The 20,130-nt window shown below is 35.3% G+C and overlaps 1 protein-coding gene across 18 annotated transcripts in view; it reads left to right on the top strand.

Annotated features, from left to right (window-relative positions):
* The window catches only part of FAM13B (family with sequence similarity 13 member B), a 225,297-nt gene that overhangs the window by 169,764 nt on the left and 35,403 nt on the right, over positions 1-20,130 (top strand). For all 18 annotated transcript variants that reach the window (XM_007473648.3, XM_056811332.1, XM_056811334.1 and 15 more), the window contains 3 exons: positions 6,418-6,459; positions 10,944-11,099; positions 12,536-12,665. In XM_007473648.3, the coding sequence (XP_007473710.1) occupies positions 6,418-6,459; positions 10,944-11,099; positions 12,536-12,665 (328 nt within the window). The remainder of the gene's footprint in view (positions 1-6,417; positions 6,460-10,943; positions 11,100-12,535; positions 12,666-20,130) is intronic.

The following is a 20,130-nucleotide window of genomic DNA, read 5'->3' as shown; positions in this document are numbered from 1 at the left end:
CACCTAGTTTCCCCATTGATTAGAGTTCTGAAGTCTTTCAAAGTTATTTTCCTTTATGATGTTCATATTACTTGTGCAACATGTTCTCCAGATTCTGTTCATTTCACTTATCAGTTCATACAGTACTTTCAAAGTTTCTCTGAAGTTACTTCTTTTGCTATTTCTTTCATTATTTCCCTGGATATCCTTGATCTTTTGTTCTTCCAAATGAACTTTGTTATGGTTTTTTCTAAATCAGTGAAGAAGTATTTTGGTAGTTCAATGGGTATGGCACTAAATAGATAAATAAGTTTGGGTAGGATGGTCATTTTTATTATATTGGCTCGTCCTATCCATGAGCAGTTAATGTTTTTCCATTTGTTCAGGTCTAGTTTTAGTTGTGTGGCGAGTGTTTTGTAGTTGTGTTCATATAGTTCCTGTGTTTGTCTTGGGAGATAGATTCATAGGTATTTTATTTTGTCTAAGGTGATTTTGAATGGGATTTCTCTTTCTAGTTCTTGCTGCTGAGCTGTGTTGGAGATATATAGAAAAGCTGATGATTTATGTGGGTTTATTTTGTATCCTGCAACTTTGCTAAAGTTGTTGATTATTTCAATTAGCTTTTTGGTTGAATCTCTAGGATTCTTTAAGTAGACCATCATGTCATCCGCAAAGAGTGATAACTTGGTCTCCTCCTTGCCTATTTTGATGCCTTCAATTTCTTTATCTTCTCTAATTGCTACTGCTAGTGTTTCTAGTACAATGTCAAATAGTAGGGGTGATAATGGGCATCCTTGTTTCACTCCTGATCTTATTGGGAATGCATCTAGTTTATCCCCATTGCAGATGATATTAGCTGTTGGTTTTAGATATATACTGTTTATTATTTTTAGGAATGACCCTTCTATTCCTATGCTTTCTAGTGTTTTTAATAGGAATGGGTGTTGTATTTTATCAAAGGCTTTTTCTGCATCTATTGAGATAATCATGTGGTTCTTGCTAGTTTGCTTGTTGATGTGGTCAATTATGTGGATGGTTTTCCTAATGTTGAACCAGCCCTGCATCCCTGGTATGAATCCTACTTGATCATGGTGAATGATCCTTCTGATCACTTGCTGGAGTCTTTTTGCTAGTATCCTATTTAAGATTTTTGCATCTATATTCATTAGGGAGATTGGCCTATAGTTTTCTTTCTCTGTTTTTGACCTGCCTGGTTTTGGAATCAGTACCATGTTTGTGTCGTAAAAGGAGTTTGGTAGAACTCCCTCTTTGCTTATTATGTCAAATAGTTTGTATAGTATTGGGGTTAACTGTTCTCTGAATGTTTGATAGAATTCACAGGTGAATCCATCAGGCCCTGGGGATTTTTTCTTAGGAAGTTCTTTGATGGCTTGATGGATTTCAATTTCTGATATGGGATTATTTAAGAATTCTATTTCCTCTTCTGTTAGTCTAGGCAGTTTGTATTTTTGTATATATTCATCCATTTCTCCTAAATTGGTGTATTTGTTGCCATATAATTGGGCAAAGTAATTTCTAATGATTGCCTTAATTTCCTCCTCATTGGAGGTGCTGTCCCCCTTTTCATCTTTAATGCTGTGAATTTGCTTTTCTTCCTTCCTTTTTTTAATTAGATTGACCAGTACTTTGTCTATTTTGTTTGTTTTTTCAAAGTACCAGCTTCTTGTCTTATTTATTAAATCAATAGTTCTATCACTTTCGATTTTATTAATTTCTCCCTTAATTTTTAGGATTTCTAATTTGGTTTTCTGCTGGGGGTTTTTAATTTGATCGCTTTCGAGTTTTTTCAATTGCATTTCCAATTGATTGATCTCTGCTCTCCCTAGTTTGTTAATATATGCACTCAGGGATATGAATTTGCCTCTGATTACCGCTTTGGCTGCATCCCAAAAGGTTTGAAAGGATGTTTCGCCATTGTCATTTTCCTTGATGAAATTATTAATTGTTTCTATGATTTCTTCTTTAACTAAACGGTTTTGGAGTATCATATTGTTTAATTTCCAATTGGTTTTAGATTTGGTTTTCCATGTACCATTACTAATCATTATTTTTATTGCCTTGTGATCTGAGAAGGCTGCATTCATTATTTCTGCTTTTTTGCATTTGTGTGCTATGTTTCTGTGACCTAATGTATGGTCAATTTTTGTGAATGTGCCATGTGGTGCTGAGAAGAAGGTGTATTCCTTTTTATCCCTATTTATTTTTCTCCATATGTCTATTAATTCTAATTTTTCTAAGATTTCATTCACTTCTTTTACCTCTTTCTTATTTATTTTTTGATTTGATTTATCTAAATTTGATAATGGTTGGTTTAAGTCTCCCACTAGTATGGTTTTATTGTCTATTTCTTCCTTCAATTCTCCTAGTTTCTCCATTAGAAATTTGGGTGCTATATTATTTGGTGCATACATGTTGATTAATGATATTTCCTCGTTGTCTAGAGTCCCTTTTAACAAAATATAATTACCTTCCCTATCCCTTTTGATCAGGTCTATTTTTGCTTTGGCTTTATCAGATATCATGATTACCACTCCTGCCTTCTTTCTATCAGTTGAGGCCCAGAAGGTCTTACTCCATCCTTTAATTCTGACCTTGTGGGTGTCAACCCGCCTCATGTGTGTTTCTTGAAGACAACATATGGTAGGGTTTTGGATTCTAATCCATTCTGCTATTCGTCTACGTTTTATGGGTGAGTTCATCCCATTCACGTTCAAAGTTATGATTGTCATTTGTGGACTTCCTGGCATTTTGATTGCCTTCCCTAATTCTAACCTTTTCTTCTTCGGCTCTACCTTTTAGTCCAGTGATTTACTTTGAATCAGTGCCCCTTGTCCCCTCCCTTGATGTTTCCCTTTTTAGTCCCTCCCTTTTTGTTCCCTCCCCCTCCCCCCTCTCTTTCCCTCCCTTTTTGTTCTCCCTCTCCCCTTCCCCCCCTTGGTTTTCCCTTCTCCTTACCCTTGTTGGGTAAGATAGAATTCAAGATCCCAATGGATCTGGATGTTTTTCCCTCTCAGAGTTGATTTCCCTGAGATTGAGGTTTAAGTAAACCACCCCCCCCCCTCTTCCTCTCCTCCTTATAGGAGTTTTCTTCCCCTCCCCTTCCCATGTGAATCTTTGTGTGAGAACCATTATTCTATTTGGTCTTTCTTTACCCCCTATTTATACATTACATTTTCCCCATATGTTAGTATACATAGATTGATATAAATGTAGTCCTTATAGAAGAGAGTTTGAGTAAAAGAAGAAGATAACATTTTTCCCCTTCCTTAATATTTACCTTTTCAGGTATTCCTTGCTCTTTGATTTTCGGTATCAAACTTTCCACAGAGCTCTGGTCTTTTCTTTGCAAAAAGTTGGAAGTCTTCTATTTTGTTGAATGCCCATACTTTCCCTTGGAAGTATATAGTCAATTTTGCTGGGTAGCTGATTCTTGGTTGGAGACCCAGCTCTCTTGCCTTTCTGAAGATCATGTTCCATGCCTTACGATCATTCAGAGTAGAACTTGCAAGGTCTTGTGTGACCCTGATTGGTATTCCTTTATATCTAAATTGTCTTTTTCTGGCTTCCTGTAGGATTTTTTCTTTTGTTTGATAGCTTTGGAATTTGGCAATTACATTCCTGGGAGTTGTCTTTTGGGGGTTTAGTGTAGAAGGTGTTCTGTGAGCTCTGTCAGTGGCTGTATTGCCCCCTTGTTCTAGAATCTCTGGGCAATTTTCTTTGATTATATCTTGTATCACCATGTCCAGTTTGGTGTTTATTTCTGGCTTTTCTGGGAGTCCAATTATTCTTAAATTTTCTCTTCTCCCTCTATTTTCCAGATCTATCACCTTGTCGGTGAGATATTTTATGTTCTCTTCTAATTTCTTGGTGTTTTGGCTTTGCTTTATTAGTTCTTGCTTTAAAGCCTGGTTTTCTTTTACAGTTTGGTCAAACTGGTTTTGTAGATGCATGAATTTCTTTTGCATTATTTCCCACTTTTCCTCCCAGAGGGCTTCCATCTTTTTGGTCATTTCTGATTCAAATTCTTCATGGGTTTGTGGAGAGTTTCTATTTCCTTTGGAAGATTTTGGAGAATTTTCTTGTATATCTTCTTCTATCTGCTCTGTATTTTGTATTTTGGCTCCATAGAATGTGTCCAAAGTCGCCCCTTTCTTCTTATTTTTCTTGGTATTTTGGGGCTTCTGTGCTTCTGTGGAGTTTGTCATCTCTGAATGTGGAGGATTAGCTTTTCTTATCTCTGTCTGGTGTTCAGAGGCTTTAGTCCTGGGCAGATGTTGGTTCTATGAGCTTTCCCTGGGTTAAACTGAATATGCCTCACTGGAACTGGAATGGAAGGGTCGGACCACAAGGCCACACTCTCCCCCCGGCTCGCTTTCGGAAGTTGCCTTCAGAATCGCTGGCCGTGAGGCTGTTTCGTCGGCCTGCGGGGGGGATGGGCTGCAGCTTTCCCAAGCTCCGAGGGCAAGGACTTTCACTGAGACTTGGATAGCAGGATCCAGCCCGTGAGGCTGTCTTGCCCGCCCTGAGGGTTGCTGTTGTTTAGACCAGCTCTCTGCAGCGGAAGCCCCAGGCAGTAACTTTCACTGGGACTGGGGTAGAAGGCCCTGAGGGTTCTGCTCTCTGAGCCCGGCCGGGCTGCGGCTTCCCGGAGCCTTGGACTCTGCGCTCCTACCCCTGAGGTCCCAGTGATCTCGGGTTCTGGCTTTTGAGGGGAGCCGTACCTTTTGAACCGGGTCCAGGTCCAGGAGGAGGGTTCCCAGGGTCTGTGCTGTTGATCGTTTTGAATTTCGGCGCCTTAGGAGCTTATAGTTTGAGATCGGTCGGGAAGGGTTTTCCGGAGATCTGAGCTTTAGCTTTCTCTAAGCCGCCATCTTAACCAGAAGTCCTCTTTTGCTATTTCTTATGGCACAGTAATATTACTTGTTCTGTCATTCTCCAATAATAAAACTCCCTTGGTTTTATTTTTTTTGCCACAACAAAAGGTGCAGGTATAATTTATTTATTTTTGCAGGTGCATCCTTTTTCTTTGTTTTTGATCATTTGAAGATATATGCCTAGTAGTGCAAAGCCCAATAACTTTTGTGGGGCCAAATTCTAAAGCTTTCCAAAACATATGAACCAATTTACATCTATTTCTACTAATAAAACTATTTCTGCTATTGTGGATTACTGTCTTTTTTAAAGTTCTCCAACAGTTGACACATTCCTTTTTAAAATTGTCTTTGCCAATCTAATGTGTGTGAGGTAGACTCTCAGGGTTGTTTGAATTTTTATTTCTTTAAATATTAGTGATTCGAGGCATTCTTTCATATGGTTTTTGATAGCTTAAATTTCTTACCTTTAACTATGTGTTGATACTCTTTTACTACCTGTTGGGAAATGGTATATGGTATATGTATGTGTGTGTGTGTGTGTGTGTAACAAACCTTTATCAAAAAATTTTACCTCAAAGGTTTTTTCCCTCTCTGTTTCTCTTCCTTAGTTACTTTTCTTTCTTATTCTTGTTACATTGATTTTGTGCAAAATCTTTTCAGTTTTATGGGGAGAAGTGTTCATTTTCAACATCTCCTGTGATCATCTCCTTTATTTGATCAGGCTCTCTTCCCTCTTCATATCTGTGAAAGGTGTCTTCGCCTATTCTCCTCTAATTTGTTTATGACATGACTTGTTATATCTAGGTTGTAAACCATTTGAAGCTCATTGTGCTATATTTTATTAGATATTTAACCAAATCTTAATTTTCCTAAACAACTTTACAATTTTCTCCAAGCCCAGCATATATTAGATGTGCTTAATATATGTTTATTGACTGTCTGACCGACAATGGCAGAGCTTTGGTGTTGGGGGATAGTGGTATTGGGGAAGGGCAGGGCCTATGTTGGTATTAATGTGACTGAGAATGCTAGTTTGGACTTGGCAGATAACTGAGATGTCCTGTGCTTGTTTAAATGGCACATAGAGCTATAGTTATCTTGTCACCTATGTTTAATTTTTTGGCATAGCAAGTAAAGGGTAGTTGGATAATTGTGCTGAATTTGAATTCCTTTGGAGGAACCGCTTATGATGGTTAATGAAAAAAAGTGGCTAGTAAGATGTGATCAGGTTCTATCTTTCCATACCATGCTCACTAATCAACCAGCTTCCTTCCTTGGGTTATATGCCAGTGTAATCAGTGTGCAAGTGTACGTTGGGGAAATATATTTCAGAGAATTCCCTTAAGACAGCATTTTATTTATTTTTTGCTGTTACATGTTCTTGACCAATAAAATTCTGAAAAAAAGCTAGTTTAATACTTTTTTGAAAGTACGCCCAATTTAATATAATTTAATTTAATTGATGAATGTACATATGCCTTAATTTACTAATGCTGAGTTAGTATTTTAATTTTTAAAAGATAATTTCTTTCTTTGATTACAGTGCTCATATATCTCCCATCAACATCTTACCGGCCTCTGCAGAGTAAGTAGCATATTTGTGTTAGAAATGCAAATTTTTAGTCTCCTTAGCAGTTGAAGATAATGCTTGTGGCTTGATGATTGTAATTTACCTTATAGCAACACATTGTATAAAACTTTTATGGCAGTTAAGTAATTAATGAGTATTTTTATGACAATGCTGGATAATAATTTTAAAAAGACACCTTATTATAGAGACTTGCACAAACATTTCTTTTGCATGCTTTTAGATTCTTTATGTAAGAATTTTTGTCCATTAAAATATATATACTCTGCTATCTGCAATAAGTTTCCTTTTTAACTATTTAATGTAATTTTTCTATTCATGACCTCTTATTCTTCCAGTTTTGTCTCATTTCTTCTAAAGTTATTTGTTCTCATTTTGAGTTCTAGTTCTTCTAGCTCCCCTAATTTTCCTAGTCCATCATTCTTGCTTTGGCTTCTCTTTCTTTCATTTACAGTCTTAATCAATAGTTCACTTACCCATTTATTCTATGCCTTGAATCCTTTACCCTCTGGTCCTTTCATAAGACATCATGCCCTGCCAGTCCCCAAGTGATCATCAAGCATCAGGTATTTATTAAGCATCTACTATGTGGTAGCATTGTACTAAGCAGGAAGTTAACAAAGAATGGAAGAATCCCTAGCACAGTAATGGCTGAAAGAGCAAATACATAACAACAAATGTGTGTGTGTGTGTATAGCATAAAGTTAATAAATGCATATATATCACATACTGTATTAGCGCAAATATAGTGCAGTGTTTCCCCCCTCAATATTTACCTTTGAAAGTTGTATTTGCACTGAATATTCGAGCACTTCCAACTTTGAAACCATAAATTGTGTATTGTGTGCTTCAGCATACGTAAAAAGTAAAAAGCATGGCTGTCTCTTGGGGCAGATGGGAAATGCCGAACAAATGCCTGTTTGTTTTGATATTGAGTCAAGTGTCATCCTTAATATTAAAGGTGCCCAATCAGTGTTGATTAAAACTACTGGAAATGAGAAAACTAGAATGACCATGATGCTTGTGGTCACAGCTGATGGGTGAAAACTGACTACGTATGTAATTTTAAGGCATAAAACATTACCCAAGGAAAAGTTACCATCAGGAGTGATCTTTTGTGTGCAGGAAAAGGGATGGATGAGTGAAGGACTTGTGTTAGATTGGTTGAATGTGGTCTGGGGTAGGCGTCTGGGTGCATTACTGCTTCAGAGAGGAATGCTCATACTCAACACGTTCAAGGGTCACCTGACTGAAAATATGAAGAAGAGAATTGCTGAAATGCACACCTACCTAGTTATTATTCCAGGAGGAATGACATCACAATTACAAGTGTTAGATGTAGTAATTAATAATCCATTCAAAGATCATTTGAGGAAAGAATATAATGAGTGGATGTTGGCCAGAAACCATGAATTTACTCCATCAGGAAAAATAAAGAAAGTGTTGGTCACTGTATTAGGGAACTGGATCAAAACTACTTGGGACAAAATCTCCACTGAGTCCATCGTGCTTGGATTTAAACAATGTTGTATATCAAACAGTATGGATTGTAGTGAAGATCTTGTTTTGTGGGATGAAGATGGACAGTGATGATTCGAATATGTTTCCACTTTTGGAGATGAGGAAATAGAAGAGGAAGGAGAACGTGATTATATTGGAAGGTAGTTTCCCACAGGTATCTATAAAAATACATATTTAATAAAACTGTTGGCATTAAAAGCTCTTTAAATTGTTTTCAGGACCTTGAAAAAACTTTGAATAATTATTAACAAGTTAAGAGAAAGTTGTAATTTAAAAGGAGAAAATAAAATGGGCGCTTCGTCTTTCTGAGTTATTCTTCAAAATACTTGGGTTCTCACTATATTCAGGGTCATTATATTTGGGCTAATATGGTATGCACATACACACACTCACAAAGTAGTTTAAATATTAGATACTATGGGAGAGAGAATCAGGAAAGATTTCATGCAGAACATGATATCTGAACTGCTTTATAAATGAAGAGGAATGTATTTTATGCATGAAGGATGTCCAATGAAAAGGCATGGAGACAAGAGTTAAGAGTGTCTTTAATGAAAAATAGATTATTTGGCTGAATTGCAGAATGTAGGAGGTGGAATAATGTTGAGTGAGGCTGGAAAGTTAGGGTGGGGTCAGGTTGTATAGAGCTTTAAAACTAAATAGAGGAGTTTAATATCCTAGGGCAGTGTTGGCAAATGTTTTTTGAGATCCTGTGCCCAAACTGCAACCAAGCTGCCTGTGAGCCCCCAGCAGTACCCCAGACAGCAAAGGGAGGAAGTGTTTGCATTGGTCAGAGGGGCAGGGCATGGCAAAAATTGTCCTTGGGAGAGGGGGAACAGAGCAACCCCCTCCTTGCTGCCCCAGCACCTGTGCCAGAGCTTTGCCAGCATGGTCCTAGGGTCATTAGGATACCCCTGGAGTTTAGTTTGGGCAGCATTACAATGTGTGGAACTGCCTAGAGTATTGAGAGTCTTGAGGTAGGGGAGACCAATTAGGAAGTTTAGAATAATCTTGAGAGAAATAAGGATCTTGCTAAACTAAGATGGTAGCTTTGTGAGTGGAGAAGGGGTTGGATTGAAGAGATGTGAAGATACAAATAACAAGGCTCAGCAACTGATTGGAGTGAAGGAGAATGAGGAATCTGAATAGTGTCAATATCATGAACCCAAAACACTGAAAACAGAAATTGGGAAATTTATAAGAAGGGGAAGGTGCATATGTTGGGGAGGGGTTCAAGTAATAGATGTTTTACTTTAAAAAGTCTATGGGATATGGATAAAACCTTTTGGTTCATTATAGCTTTAACCTATTATTAGGATAACTTATCACAGTAGAATTGATATTTGTAATATTTTTTACTTAATTCTATTTGACCAGACTTTTTCCTTATATAATGATGACTGACATGTAGTACATTTTTAGTTTTGCAAAGTACTTTACACATATCATATTTTAGTTTGAAATAGATGCTATAGATATTTTCATAGCCATTTAACAAATGCAGAAATTGAGACTCAGAGGAGATAAATGATTAGCCCATAGTCAAATAGCTAGTTAAGTGACAGAGGTAGAATTTTTAACTTGAATCTTTTCAGACTCCTAGTTCCAGTATTCTCTCCCTAACACCATGCTATCTTGATCCAGAGGTAATAGAACAATAAATAAATGAATGAATGAATGAATGAATGAATGAATGAATAAATAAATAAAAGGGTCAAAGGCAGTATGTTATATTGATTATTCTTGTGTTCTCGCTACTTTACAGTTATCTGTATTTGCATCATATTTCCATGCTTCTCTTTGTACTTTCCCTCAGTGATATCATCAACTGCCATAAGTTTAATTGTTATTTCTGTGCATGAGAGTCCTAAATTCAGCTCTCATCTTCTTGGTTCCAGCCTTATTGCCTACTGAACATCATCACTTGGATATCTTATAGGTGTCTCAGTTTCAACATGTCTGAAATAGAACTTAACTTTTCCTACCAGAACTCCTCCTCCTAATTTGCTTACTTCTCTCAAGGGCACTATTATTCTTCCTCTTAACTTAGGCAGCCATGAGGTGATCCTCTACTCTTCACACCTATCCCCCAAACCAAAAGGTCACCAAGTATTATCAGTTCTAATTCCATGTCTTTTTTTACTTCCATCTCCTTTAATCAGTCCAATCACTTTTCTCTTATACTGCTGTAGCAACCTATTCTCCCTACCTAAACATCTTCTGGAGAGCTGTCAAATTGGTATTTCTAGCACAAGTCTGACCAACACACCCTTCTACTCAGAAAGCCTTAGTGTTTCTCTATTGTCTCTAAGGACAAAATATAGATTCCTCCACATGTTATATAAAGTCTTTCACAATCTGGCTCTGATTTGTTTTTTCAAATTTCACTTCACATTTTTCTGCCTTATATTTTTTATGTTAAAATTGATCTATTTTCTTTTCTTTATTCATTTCAACCTGTCTCCTGTCTTTATACCTTTACACAGGATATTCCCCATACCTGGTATGTTTTTTCTCTCTTTCTCACAATCCTGTTTCCCTTAAGGTTAAGTTGATGTACCTTTCCTGATTCTTTTTTTATTGTTTATACTTTTCTTCCTTTCCAATCTTGAAATTAACTTTAAAAACATTTCTCTTTACTTAACCCACATACATGTTGTATCTCAGTAGATGATAAACTTTTTGAGGACAAGGACTTTTCATTTTTATTTCTGTATCCATAAAGCCTTGTATAGTAGCTGCATGTGCTTGACATAATGCTTTTTGAATTTAATTAAATGAAAGCAGAGACAACTCAAAAAGTTATCTCACCAGTGCCTAGACCAACAGGCATTTCATGTTTGAATAATCATGTTTTAAAATTATTTTAAAATTTAAATATTAACATTTAAAATAATTAAAAGATTAGATATGCTTTAATGTTGTAAAATTTTTTTTCTTAAAAACTTTCTCCTTTGTAGCATTTTAGAAAGAACAATTAGAGCAGCTGTGGAACAGCACCTTTTTGATCTGCAGAGCAGCATAGATCATGATCTAAAGAATTTACAACAGCATGGTGTGGGACATAATAATGAAGCAAAAAATATAAATTGTGATGGAGAAGGATCTAATAACCAGTAAGAAACTTGTTTATGCAGGAATATAAAGTTGATTTTTAATGTGCAGCTTGGTTTTTATTTTTAAGTAAATTTTCTCCTTAAATTTACCATTCAACCCATTTTCTTTAAAAGCAAAAGAATAAATTTTTTTACTTTTCTCTTAGCATTGTGTTATTACTATCTCTTGCACAGAAGTTCTCTGTAATATATTACTGTGGAACAGGACAGTATTTGTCCCTCTCTGATAAATATGCGTTCAATTTGGAACAGTTCAATAAATTGTATACCAGTTGAGAAGACTGGATGAAATTCATGGAGTCTTACTAGCCCCAGAACTCACTTTTAACTTTAAATTTAAAAAACAGGTCAGAGGGATCCATGAGAAAATATTACAAGGGCTAAATGTGGATTAAACACTAGAGCAACAATTTAAATGTGAATTGAAGCTGAGAAATATTTGAAGGAGATAAAAAACAATACAAATTAAGTTTTTGTTAACATAGGTTGAGCACAAATAATGTCAGTTTGTATGAGGAAATTATCTTCCAAAGGATACAATAGAAGCATATTTCTTGGGATATTTTGTCCTGTCACAGGACACTGTCACAGTGCTTCTTTATTCTAGTTAGTTATGCAAATTTGTATGTAAAGCATGTCTCTCTTTTGGGTTCACCAGTTCCCCTATTGAAAAAGTAAATCACACATGCTATTGGTGTCTTTTCATCACTCTTACTTCTGTTTATAAAAATCTAGCATATTTTCTTGAGATATTCCAACCTCATTTAAATAATAACTAAAAATAATTGTTGCTAAATTTTATATAGTGCTTTACAGTTTGTAAGTAGTTATTTTCATTTTATCCTCACATTACTCTTGGGAGGCAGGTGCTATTTCCATTTTATAGATCAAGAAAGAGGAAACTAAGGCAGATGATATTCCCAGACCTATACACGTAGTAAGAGGCAGGGTTTGAACCCAGATCTTGATGTCTTTAGTTCTAGCACTCTATGCACTATGCTACTTTTCTAAATAGAATCTGCAGTAAATAACCATTCTGTTATAATTTAATAGGGGAATATAAAGTTTTATAATATGCTGGCATATATTTTTTTGTCAAGGAAAGTTACTAATAATTATTGTGAGTGTGTGTTTCATATTTTGAATACCAAATCAAAATAATTTTTGATCCTTAGTGCTTGATTACCTGAAGATAAAGTAGCTTCAGAATAATCTTTCAAAACATTTCTAAGTGGTTTAGCAAACTGTGTGCCTTCTAAGCCGAAGGAGAGAGGAGATATACCTTAAGAAGCAGATATATAATTTTAAAATGCGTGTCTACACACAGATATCCTAAATGCAGAAATATATATATTATAATAATTTGTGTATATACATATTTTTTGTATTTATTTTCCATGTGCTCTAATAATTTTTTTTTCATCTTTGTTACTTAGGGATACTATTGCTGGTGATATTAATGCTAGTGAGAGTAACCAAGATTGCTCTGAAACATTGACTAGCACAAATTTAGAGAATGAAGCAATTCAGCCTGATTTTGCTTTTGAAAATGAAGAAAATGACCAGGTAAGACCTGCAACCCCCCCCCCCCCCCCCGCACCCCCTGAACAACAAGTAAACTATTCTAATTTTCTTTGTCATAGTCATCATTTTCTCATATTTTCCCTTTGATAACGATTATGGCCCAATATCTTCACTAACACAGTAATACTGCCTAGAGATTATAGCACTTTCACAGTATTTTTTTTTACATTATTGTTGTATAAACTGTTCCCCTTTTTCCCCCTGCTTATCTCTTTCATCAGTTTGTCCTAAAAAAATGTTCTTTTTTATAGTATTTATGTTATAGTATGAATTGTCCTTTTGGTTCTGCCAACATCACTTTGCATCACTTTATTTAAGTCTTCCTGTAAGTTTTAAAAAGAATTTATTTCCTTATTTATTAATCATAGTAAAACTTCATCACATCACATTCATATACCAGAACTTATTTAGTCATTTCTCATTTACTGGATTTCATCTTAGTTTCCTTTTTTTTTTTAAAGAACTTTTGGGCATAGACCTAGCAGTGGTCTAGTTGGGTCAAAGGGTATGTGCTGTTTAGTTTTATTACCAGAAAGTAACAAATACTTCCAATATCCATTATTTTCCTTTATTGTCATCTTTTCCATTCTGATGGGAATGAGATGGAATCTCCTAATTCCTTTCATTTGCATTTCTCTAATTAGTAATGACTTGAAGCATTACACAGCCACATTCTATTGCCAAGAGTTCATCCCTTGAGAACTCTTTTCATATTTTTAGGCCATTTATCCATTAAAATGGTTCTTTTTCTTTATAAATTTGAATAAATTCCTTATTTATGTTGGAAGCTTGTGAAACTTGGCACAAGTTCTGCCTTTATCAGAGAAACTTACAGCAAAGTTTTTCCTCCTGGTTAATTGTTTCCCTTTTGTAACTTTAACTTTATTTGATTTGTTTGTGCAAAAGCTTATGTGATCAAAATGTGTCTTCTGATATTCTCTATTTCTTGCTTGGGCATGAACTTTTTTCTTAACTGTAAATCCAATAGATAATCTTTTTTCATGTTTTTGTAATTTGTTTTTGATTTATTATTGAGAATTTTCCCAGTAGTATTTGTCAAATAATGAATCATTAACCTAGTAATTGAGGTTTTTATGTTTAGTAAGTAACTAGGGTAGTAGATGGTTTCTGTATGTTTTTTACCTAATTCAGTTAATCAGTTTTTCTTTTTTAATCAGTATGAAATTATTTTAATAATTGCTTTTTTAAAAAAAACCCTTATCTTCTATCTTGGAATCAATACTATGTATAAGAGTTTATGGTAAGGGCTAGGCAATGGGGGTTAAGTGACTTGCCCAGGGTCACACAGCTGGGAAGTGTCTGAGGCCATATTTGAACCTAGAACCTCCCGTCTCTGGCCTGGCTCTCAATCCACTGAGCTACCCAGCTTCCCCCATGTGTTGTTTTTCATATAAGGAAAGGAATCCATTCCTTCCATTCTTGATTATGATGACAGTGAATGAGGTGACAATGAATGAGATTTGCTTTCCACATAGAGATGATGGATTTAGGATGTAGAATTTTTTTTATATATATATATATACACACACACACACACACACACACACACACACACATATATATATATATATCAATCATATAAAATATCTAAATCCATCATCTATAGTTGTCCACAGTCATTGAGAGGATATCTAAATCCATCATCTATAGTTGTCCACAGTCATTGAGAGGACTTAAAAAAAATTTTTTTTTTTTACTTGACAACACATGATTGTTGCAATAAATTTGTATTGTTTTAAATGGGAATGAGGATAGAAAATAGAATTTTTCAGTTTTAAAAAAAATAGATTGGCGTGCTACAGCTATGACATGTTGATCACTGTATTAATTGTGTTAATTTAACTGTTTTACTTTGTTACAAGAGATCTCTCACAAAGCAGGAGTAATCTTAATATTTATAATTTAAAAGAAAAAACTTATTCAATAAAAATTGAAAAATTAAATCAGATTTTCTAAGTAGATGTCAAAGAAAATTATTGCCAATAAATTTCAGTGGAGAAGTAAACTTAAATTATGTTGAATGTCTTTAGAATAACTTCAATTCATCTAAATGAGATTATTAAGAACATTTCTAACATATGTTTGCTTGAGTTTGAAGTACACATGCTCACAAAAGTATAATTTTATAATTTTTCTATGTATTATTTCCTATATATTTAACAAAAATTTTATTCTCTATATTCTTAATCACAAGCTAGATGAGAATAGTTTCTTCATTAACATTTAAATAAAAAATTATGTGTATCTAATGCAGATTCTTTGGAACTTATGGAAATATTTCTTTAGTCACTTATTTCCTTGTGCAGTAGTGTAGCATATTGTATTCATCCTGATTCACACTTGACTTCACCCTGAAAGGATATACTTAAATATTTTTAATACTTAAAAAGATAGTTCCTGGGACAGATAGTTAAGTTGGTATGCAAGAAATAACTGTTTCTTTCTGCTAACCCTTCTTCTGTGCTGGAAGCAAGGATTGGAAATAAAGTGGAAAGACTGGGTAGGGAGAAGGGTAGTCCCAGCCATGTGATTCATGTAATTTCATTTGATACCAGTGATATCCTTTCCTTCCATTTCTATAAAAAGATGTCCAGATAAACAACTCAGAAGGCTGACTACAGCATACCGAAGAACTACATCTTGGCCCTTAAAATAACTTTGTAATTGATAGTCTTTCAGTTTGTTAAAAGAACTTGCTCCATACACCTTCCTTGCCAAAAAACAAAACAAAACAAAACAAAGTACTCTGAACCATTGGTTTGGAGGAGTGGTGGTGATTTGTAATTACTAAAGAACTTTTGCCGAAGCCATATTCAGTGAAATAGAGACTTGGTAAATGTGAATAGTGTTAGGAAGTATTTAATGGCTTGTATGAAATTAGTCTGCACTTCACCAGGTTTGTGATTACTGTATATCTACCATGGAGTTCTTAGACTTCTTTACTCAAAATTGCAAATATTAATCTTAAGTGAGATTATCCAGAGAGTTGCTTACCGCGTGAATGCTATTACTCTTGTTATATTCTTAGCTTTTCAGATTGTTCTCTTAACTATGTTTTCTAGGAGCCATAAGACAATATTATGAACTCAGATTATGTAGGTTTAGATTAGATCTGTGTTTTCATTTGATAGAAGTTGTTTCTCTACCAATACAAGTTGGCACCTTCTCTGCAGTTTATTTTTTTTAGAGCGTTGCCTAGAGCAGTGGTGTTAATAACCTCAAATAGAACGGAATCTGCAGGCTGCATATTGACTTAGAAAACCATAAATTATTGCTTTCTACGTGGTATTTTAGTTTATTTTGTTAAATATTTCCCAGGCATATTTTAATCCTGTTTCTTTGCATTGGGAATTTGGATGATTTCAAGTTTGACACCTTCAGCCTAAAAGCATTGGGAGATTAAGTGATTTGCCTGTTGTCATATAGTTGTATTATGTATTTGAGGTAGAACTTGAATCCAGGTCTTCCTGACTTCTTCTCTATCCATTATACCATGCTGCTTCTCATACTTAAATATTTGTGTATCTATTGACCAAATTTTGGTGTGAACTGTAATGAGATTTATGCTTTGCCTAAGGATTTGAGCTATTGGTTTCTTTGGATGTATAATTATATCAAATGTTCAGCTTTCTAGACTTTCTAACAATTTTATTGCCTTGAACATCATTTTGCCCCTTTTAAGGTTGAAGAAATGGAGTTTCAGAGACTGACAATCTTTTTTTGTTTTGGTATTTGAAAAATGAGATCTCTTATTCATATGGTTCTTAGTAAATTATTTATTTTAAAGGTTTTCAAATGTTAAAAATTATTATTCTGATATTTCCTTTCCCTTTAATTGAAATGTTGTTGGACAATTTTTGGAGAGAATTCTCAATAGTTGCTGTTTTCTTTAAAACTTAACAAAGACTAGAAGATTCAACATGAATGAAACCAAACTTGAAGTTAATTTGCTTTTATGTAAAAACACTAGCATATCTCAGAAATGCAAATTATTCAGCTAGATTAGCATATCTTTTATCTATTCTTGATAAAGATGATTAAAGAATTCTGGAATTTTAATAGCTAATATTTTTATTTATATTTTTAGCTCAAGTGCTGAGGTAAAGTGTTATAAATAATAGATATGAACTGTATGGTCCAAAAGGAGCTTAGAATTAAAGAAATCAAAACTGTTCTCATATTTCCTCTAATACTGGTAGTCCAAGCAGTACTTAGTTTTACCTTAGTCCTTTTGGATTCATATGTAAAGGTTTTTTTCTCCTTGAAGTACGTGTGTGTATTTGTAGATTTTGATCTCTTCATCCTTCAAATATATGTGTAGATATGTATGTATACACGTGTATGTGACCAGGATAACTTTTGGTAATTGGTTAGTCAAGTACTATAACAGGTCTGATTGGATCACTTTGAAAGTAAGAATATTGGGCAGCTAGGTAGCTCAGTGGATTGAGAGCCAGACCTAGAGACAGGAGGTCCTAGAGGTAGAAATGGAAGGGGTTAAATTAAAAAGGTTGGACTGGATTATTCAAGAGTAGGGTTGCCAGGAATTTTAATTAATTCCAAAGAGATTTATTTTAACAATTTATTTATAAAATATAGAAAGAATGAAAGTAAGGAAATCAGAGAGAGGACAGGTTAAGATAGCTAACCTAAGCACTAAGTATTTTGCTCTGGCCCCAGACTCAACCCAGGCGGGGCTAATTAGTACTTAGCTGGAGGGGCCTCAGCCTTGAGCCAAGGACCTGGGGATGCAGGAAGCCTCTCTCCTGAGGCTAGTCCCTTCAGAAAATCCAGGAAAGGAGTCAGCCTTTTCACTCACCCCACATGGTAGTTTTAAAGAAAGTAGAAGCAGTTGGAGATCCTCAGTCAGAGGTCCTCTGAACTCAAGTTGAAGACAAAAAGCCAGAAGACAGCCCTCACAGGAAGAGCTTGGCATTTTTAAAGACTGTTTCTTTTCGTCACTTCCTGTGACTTTCTTCCATTTTATGCATACCAATTACATCTAAAGCTTTGCTTAGGATTGCCCAGGAGGCACATGTGGGTCACAGACCTCCCCCCCAAGTGGAATGTATACATAGTTTTGGTGATTAAAACTAAAAATGGGCATGAGAGAGTTAATTTAATGGTCACAGTTAAAATCTGGCCTCAGATATTTCCTAGCTGTGTGACCCTGGGCAAGTCACTTAACCCCATTGCCTAGCCCATAACACTCTTCTGCCTTGGAACCAATACAGGGTAAGGGTTTAAAAAAAAGAGTAAGAATAGAGGTTAGTCTTCAGAAAAATAAATTGTTGTTGCTAAATTTTCAAAGCCCATAGTAATAGCACCTCAGGTTATTGATAAAGCTTATTAGTATCTTTGAGTTCCACCATTGGGCCAAATTTTCATTTCTTCATTGTATTCATTTTTTTCATTTCCCCTTTAATCTTCTTTTAAAAAACCCTTACTTTTTGTCTTATAATTAGTTCCAAGGCAGAAGAATGATAAGGGCTAGGCAACTGGAGTTAAGTGTCACCCAGTGGTCACTCAGGTAGGAAGTGTCCGAGATCGACTTTGAATCTGGGACCTGCTGTTGCCAGACCTGGCTCTCTATCTACTGAGCCACTGTAATCTATAGGGAGAGATTTCTCTTCTGGGGATTTATTTGTGAGGAGAGACTTCATTTGGATATCTGCTAATCTCTGTCTTTTAAAAACAGATACTCCTGTGTGCCACTGGGAGTAAAGTTGGTCAATTGTTTTATTTTTCCCAGGGAGAAAGGTTATAATGAGAAGTTTTAAGGGTCTCTATAACTACATTTGCCTGCTTTACAGTTATGCTTTGAAATAAATATTATTGTCCCATAGGTTATTTGACACATTTTTTTAAACCTTTCCCTTCTGTCCTAGAATCAATACTGTGTATTGGTTCCAAAGAATAAGAGTGATAAATCACGGTTAGGTAATGGAGGTTAAGTGACTTGCCCAGGGTCACACAGTGAGGAAGTAAGTATCTGAGGCTACATTTGAACCTAGGACCTTCCATCTCTGGACCTGGTTCTCACTCCACTGAGCCATCCAGCTGCCTGCTCCCAGGTTATTTGACTCTTGATGTGGTAATGCTAGTTTTTAGTGCTACCCTAACAAATTTGTCCATTATTTTCTTTGATGCTTTCCTCTTGTCTGTTTTTTCCTATGTGGCCCTGACCAACACATACTGTCATAACCAAATTCAAATATAGTGAAGTCTTGTTAAAAATTCAGCTCTTTGAGACAGTCACTGATGCTGATTTGAGAGAATTCACTGCTTCAGTAACAACAGGACTTATGCCTATAGCCATTTAACAAGAGGGTTTGGGATAGAATTGCCATATTTTCACATGATTATTTAACAACCTTATATTCTACTAGGGAGAGATATACAGTATGTTCATAGATTGATGGCAAGAACTGCTTTTCATTTTTCTATGTATATTCCACACTGCCTAAAGCACACAATTTGTTGATTAAGGAAAAACCAGCATCTATACAAAACAAATAATTCAATGATGGGGGAGGGGGGTATAACAACAATTCAGTGAATCAAGAAAGTATTTGTTCTTTTGTAATCTTGAAGATGGCCCTTGAGCCTGACCCTTAAAGAGAGATAAGGGTCTGAGAAATGGAGAAGAAAAGTGAGAGCGTTCCTGGTAATAGGGGACAGTCTGTGCAAAGGTGTAAGAGGTGGGAGACAGAAGACCATTTACCAGGAAAAACAAGTAAACTGGTAGGGCTGGAGCATAGACAGATGATAATGTGTAATAAATTTGTAAAAATAGGTTGGACCAGATTGTGAATTATCACGTTCATCCTCTTTCTCATTTATTTCACTATGTGATCATTTAGATATATTCAAGATGAAAGTATGACCCTGGGCAAGTCACTTCCCCTCTTTTTGCATCAGCTGTCTTATTTGTAAAATGAGATGGCTGCACTAATGATCTCTAAGATTTGTGAGCTGTAAATCCCATGCATCTTATCAAATTCTCTCCATACATTATGTGATGAGAATATACTAATGAAATTAATTAGTTTAATAGTTCGGAGGTTTATAAATTATTTTCCATTTAGCATCCCGTGTTGTGGGTGTGGGTTGTGTGGGCATCATCCTACCCATTTTCTAATAAGGAAAACTTATAGAGGTCAAGGGACTTGCTTTTAATTTGGAAGTAATAGGAGTTAGAAGACCTGGATTTAAGTCCTTATTCTTAAATCTAATGCTCTTAGTACTTATGAGTCTTATGGTCCTTCTGACTGAGTGGTTTTGAGTATGGTATGGAGAGAGGAGTAAAATTTTTATTTCCCTTCTATTATCCTCCCCTTACCTTAGCTGCAAGCATATTGTAACATCCAAAAGTTGGGCCATTATAGCTTGAAAGAATGAATGTATACCATTAAATAACCAAGTA

The sequence above is a fragment of the Monodelphis domestica genome, chromosome 1 (genome assembly GCF_027887165.1).
Source record: "Monodelphis domestica isolate mMonDom1 chromosome 1, mMonDom1.pri, whole genome shotgun sequence".
NCBI classification, from domain to species: domain Eukaryota; kingdom Metazoa; phylum Chordata; class Mammalia; order Didelphimorphia; family Didelphidae; genus Monodelphis; species Monodelphis domestica.
Note: the sequence above shows the minus strand (reverse complement) of the source record. Positions and strands in the feature narration are given on the sequence as shown.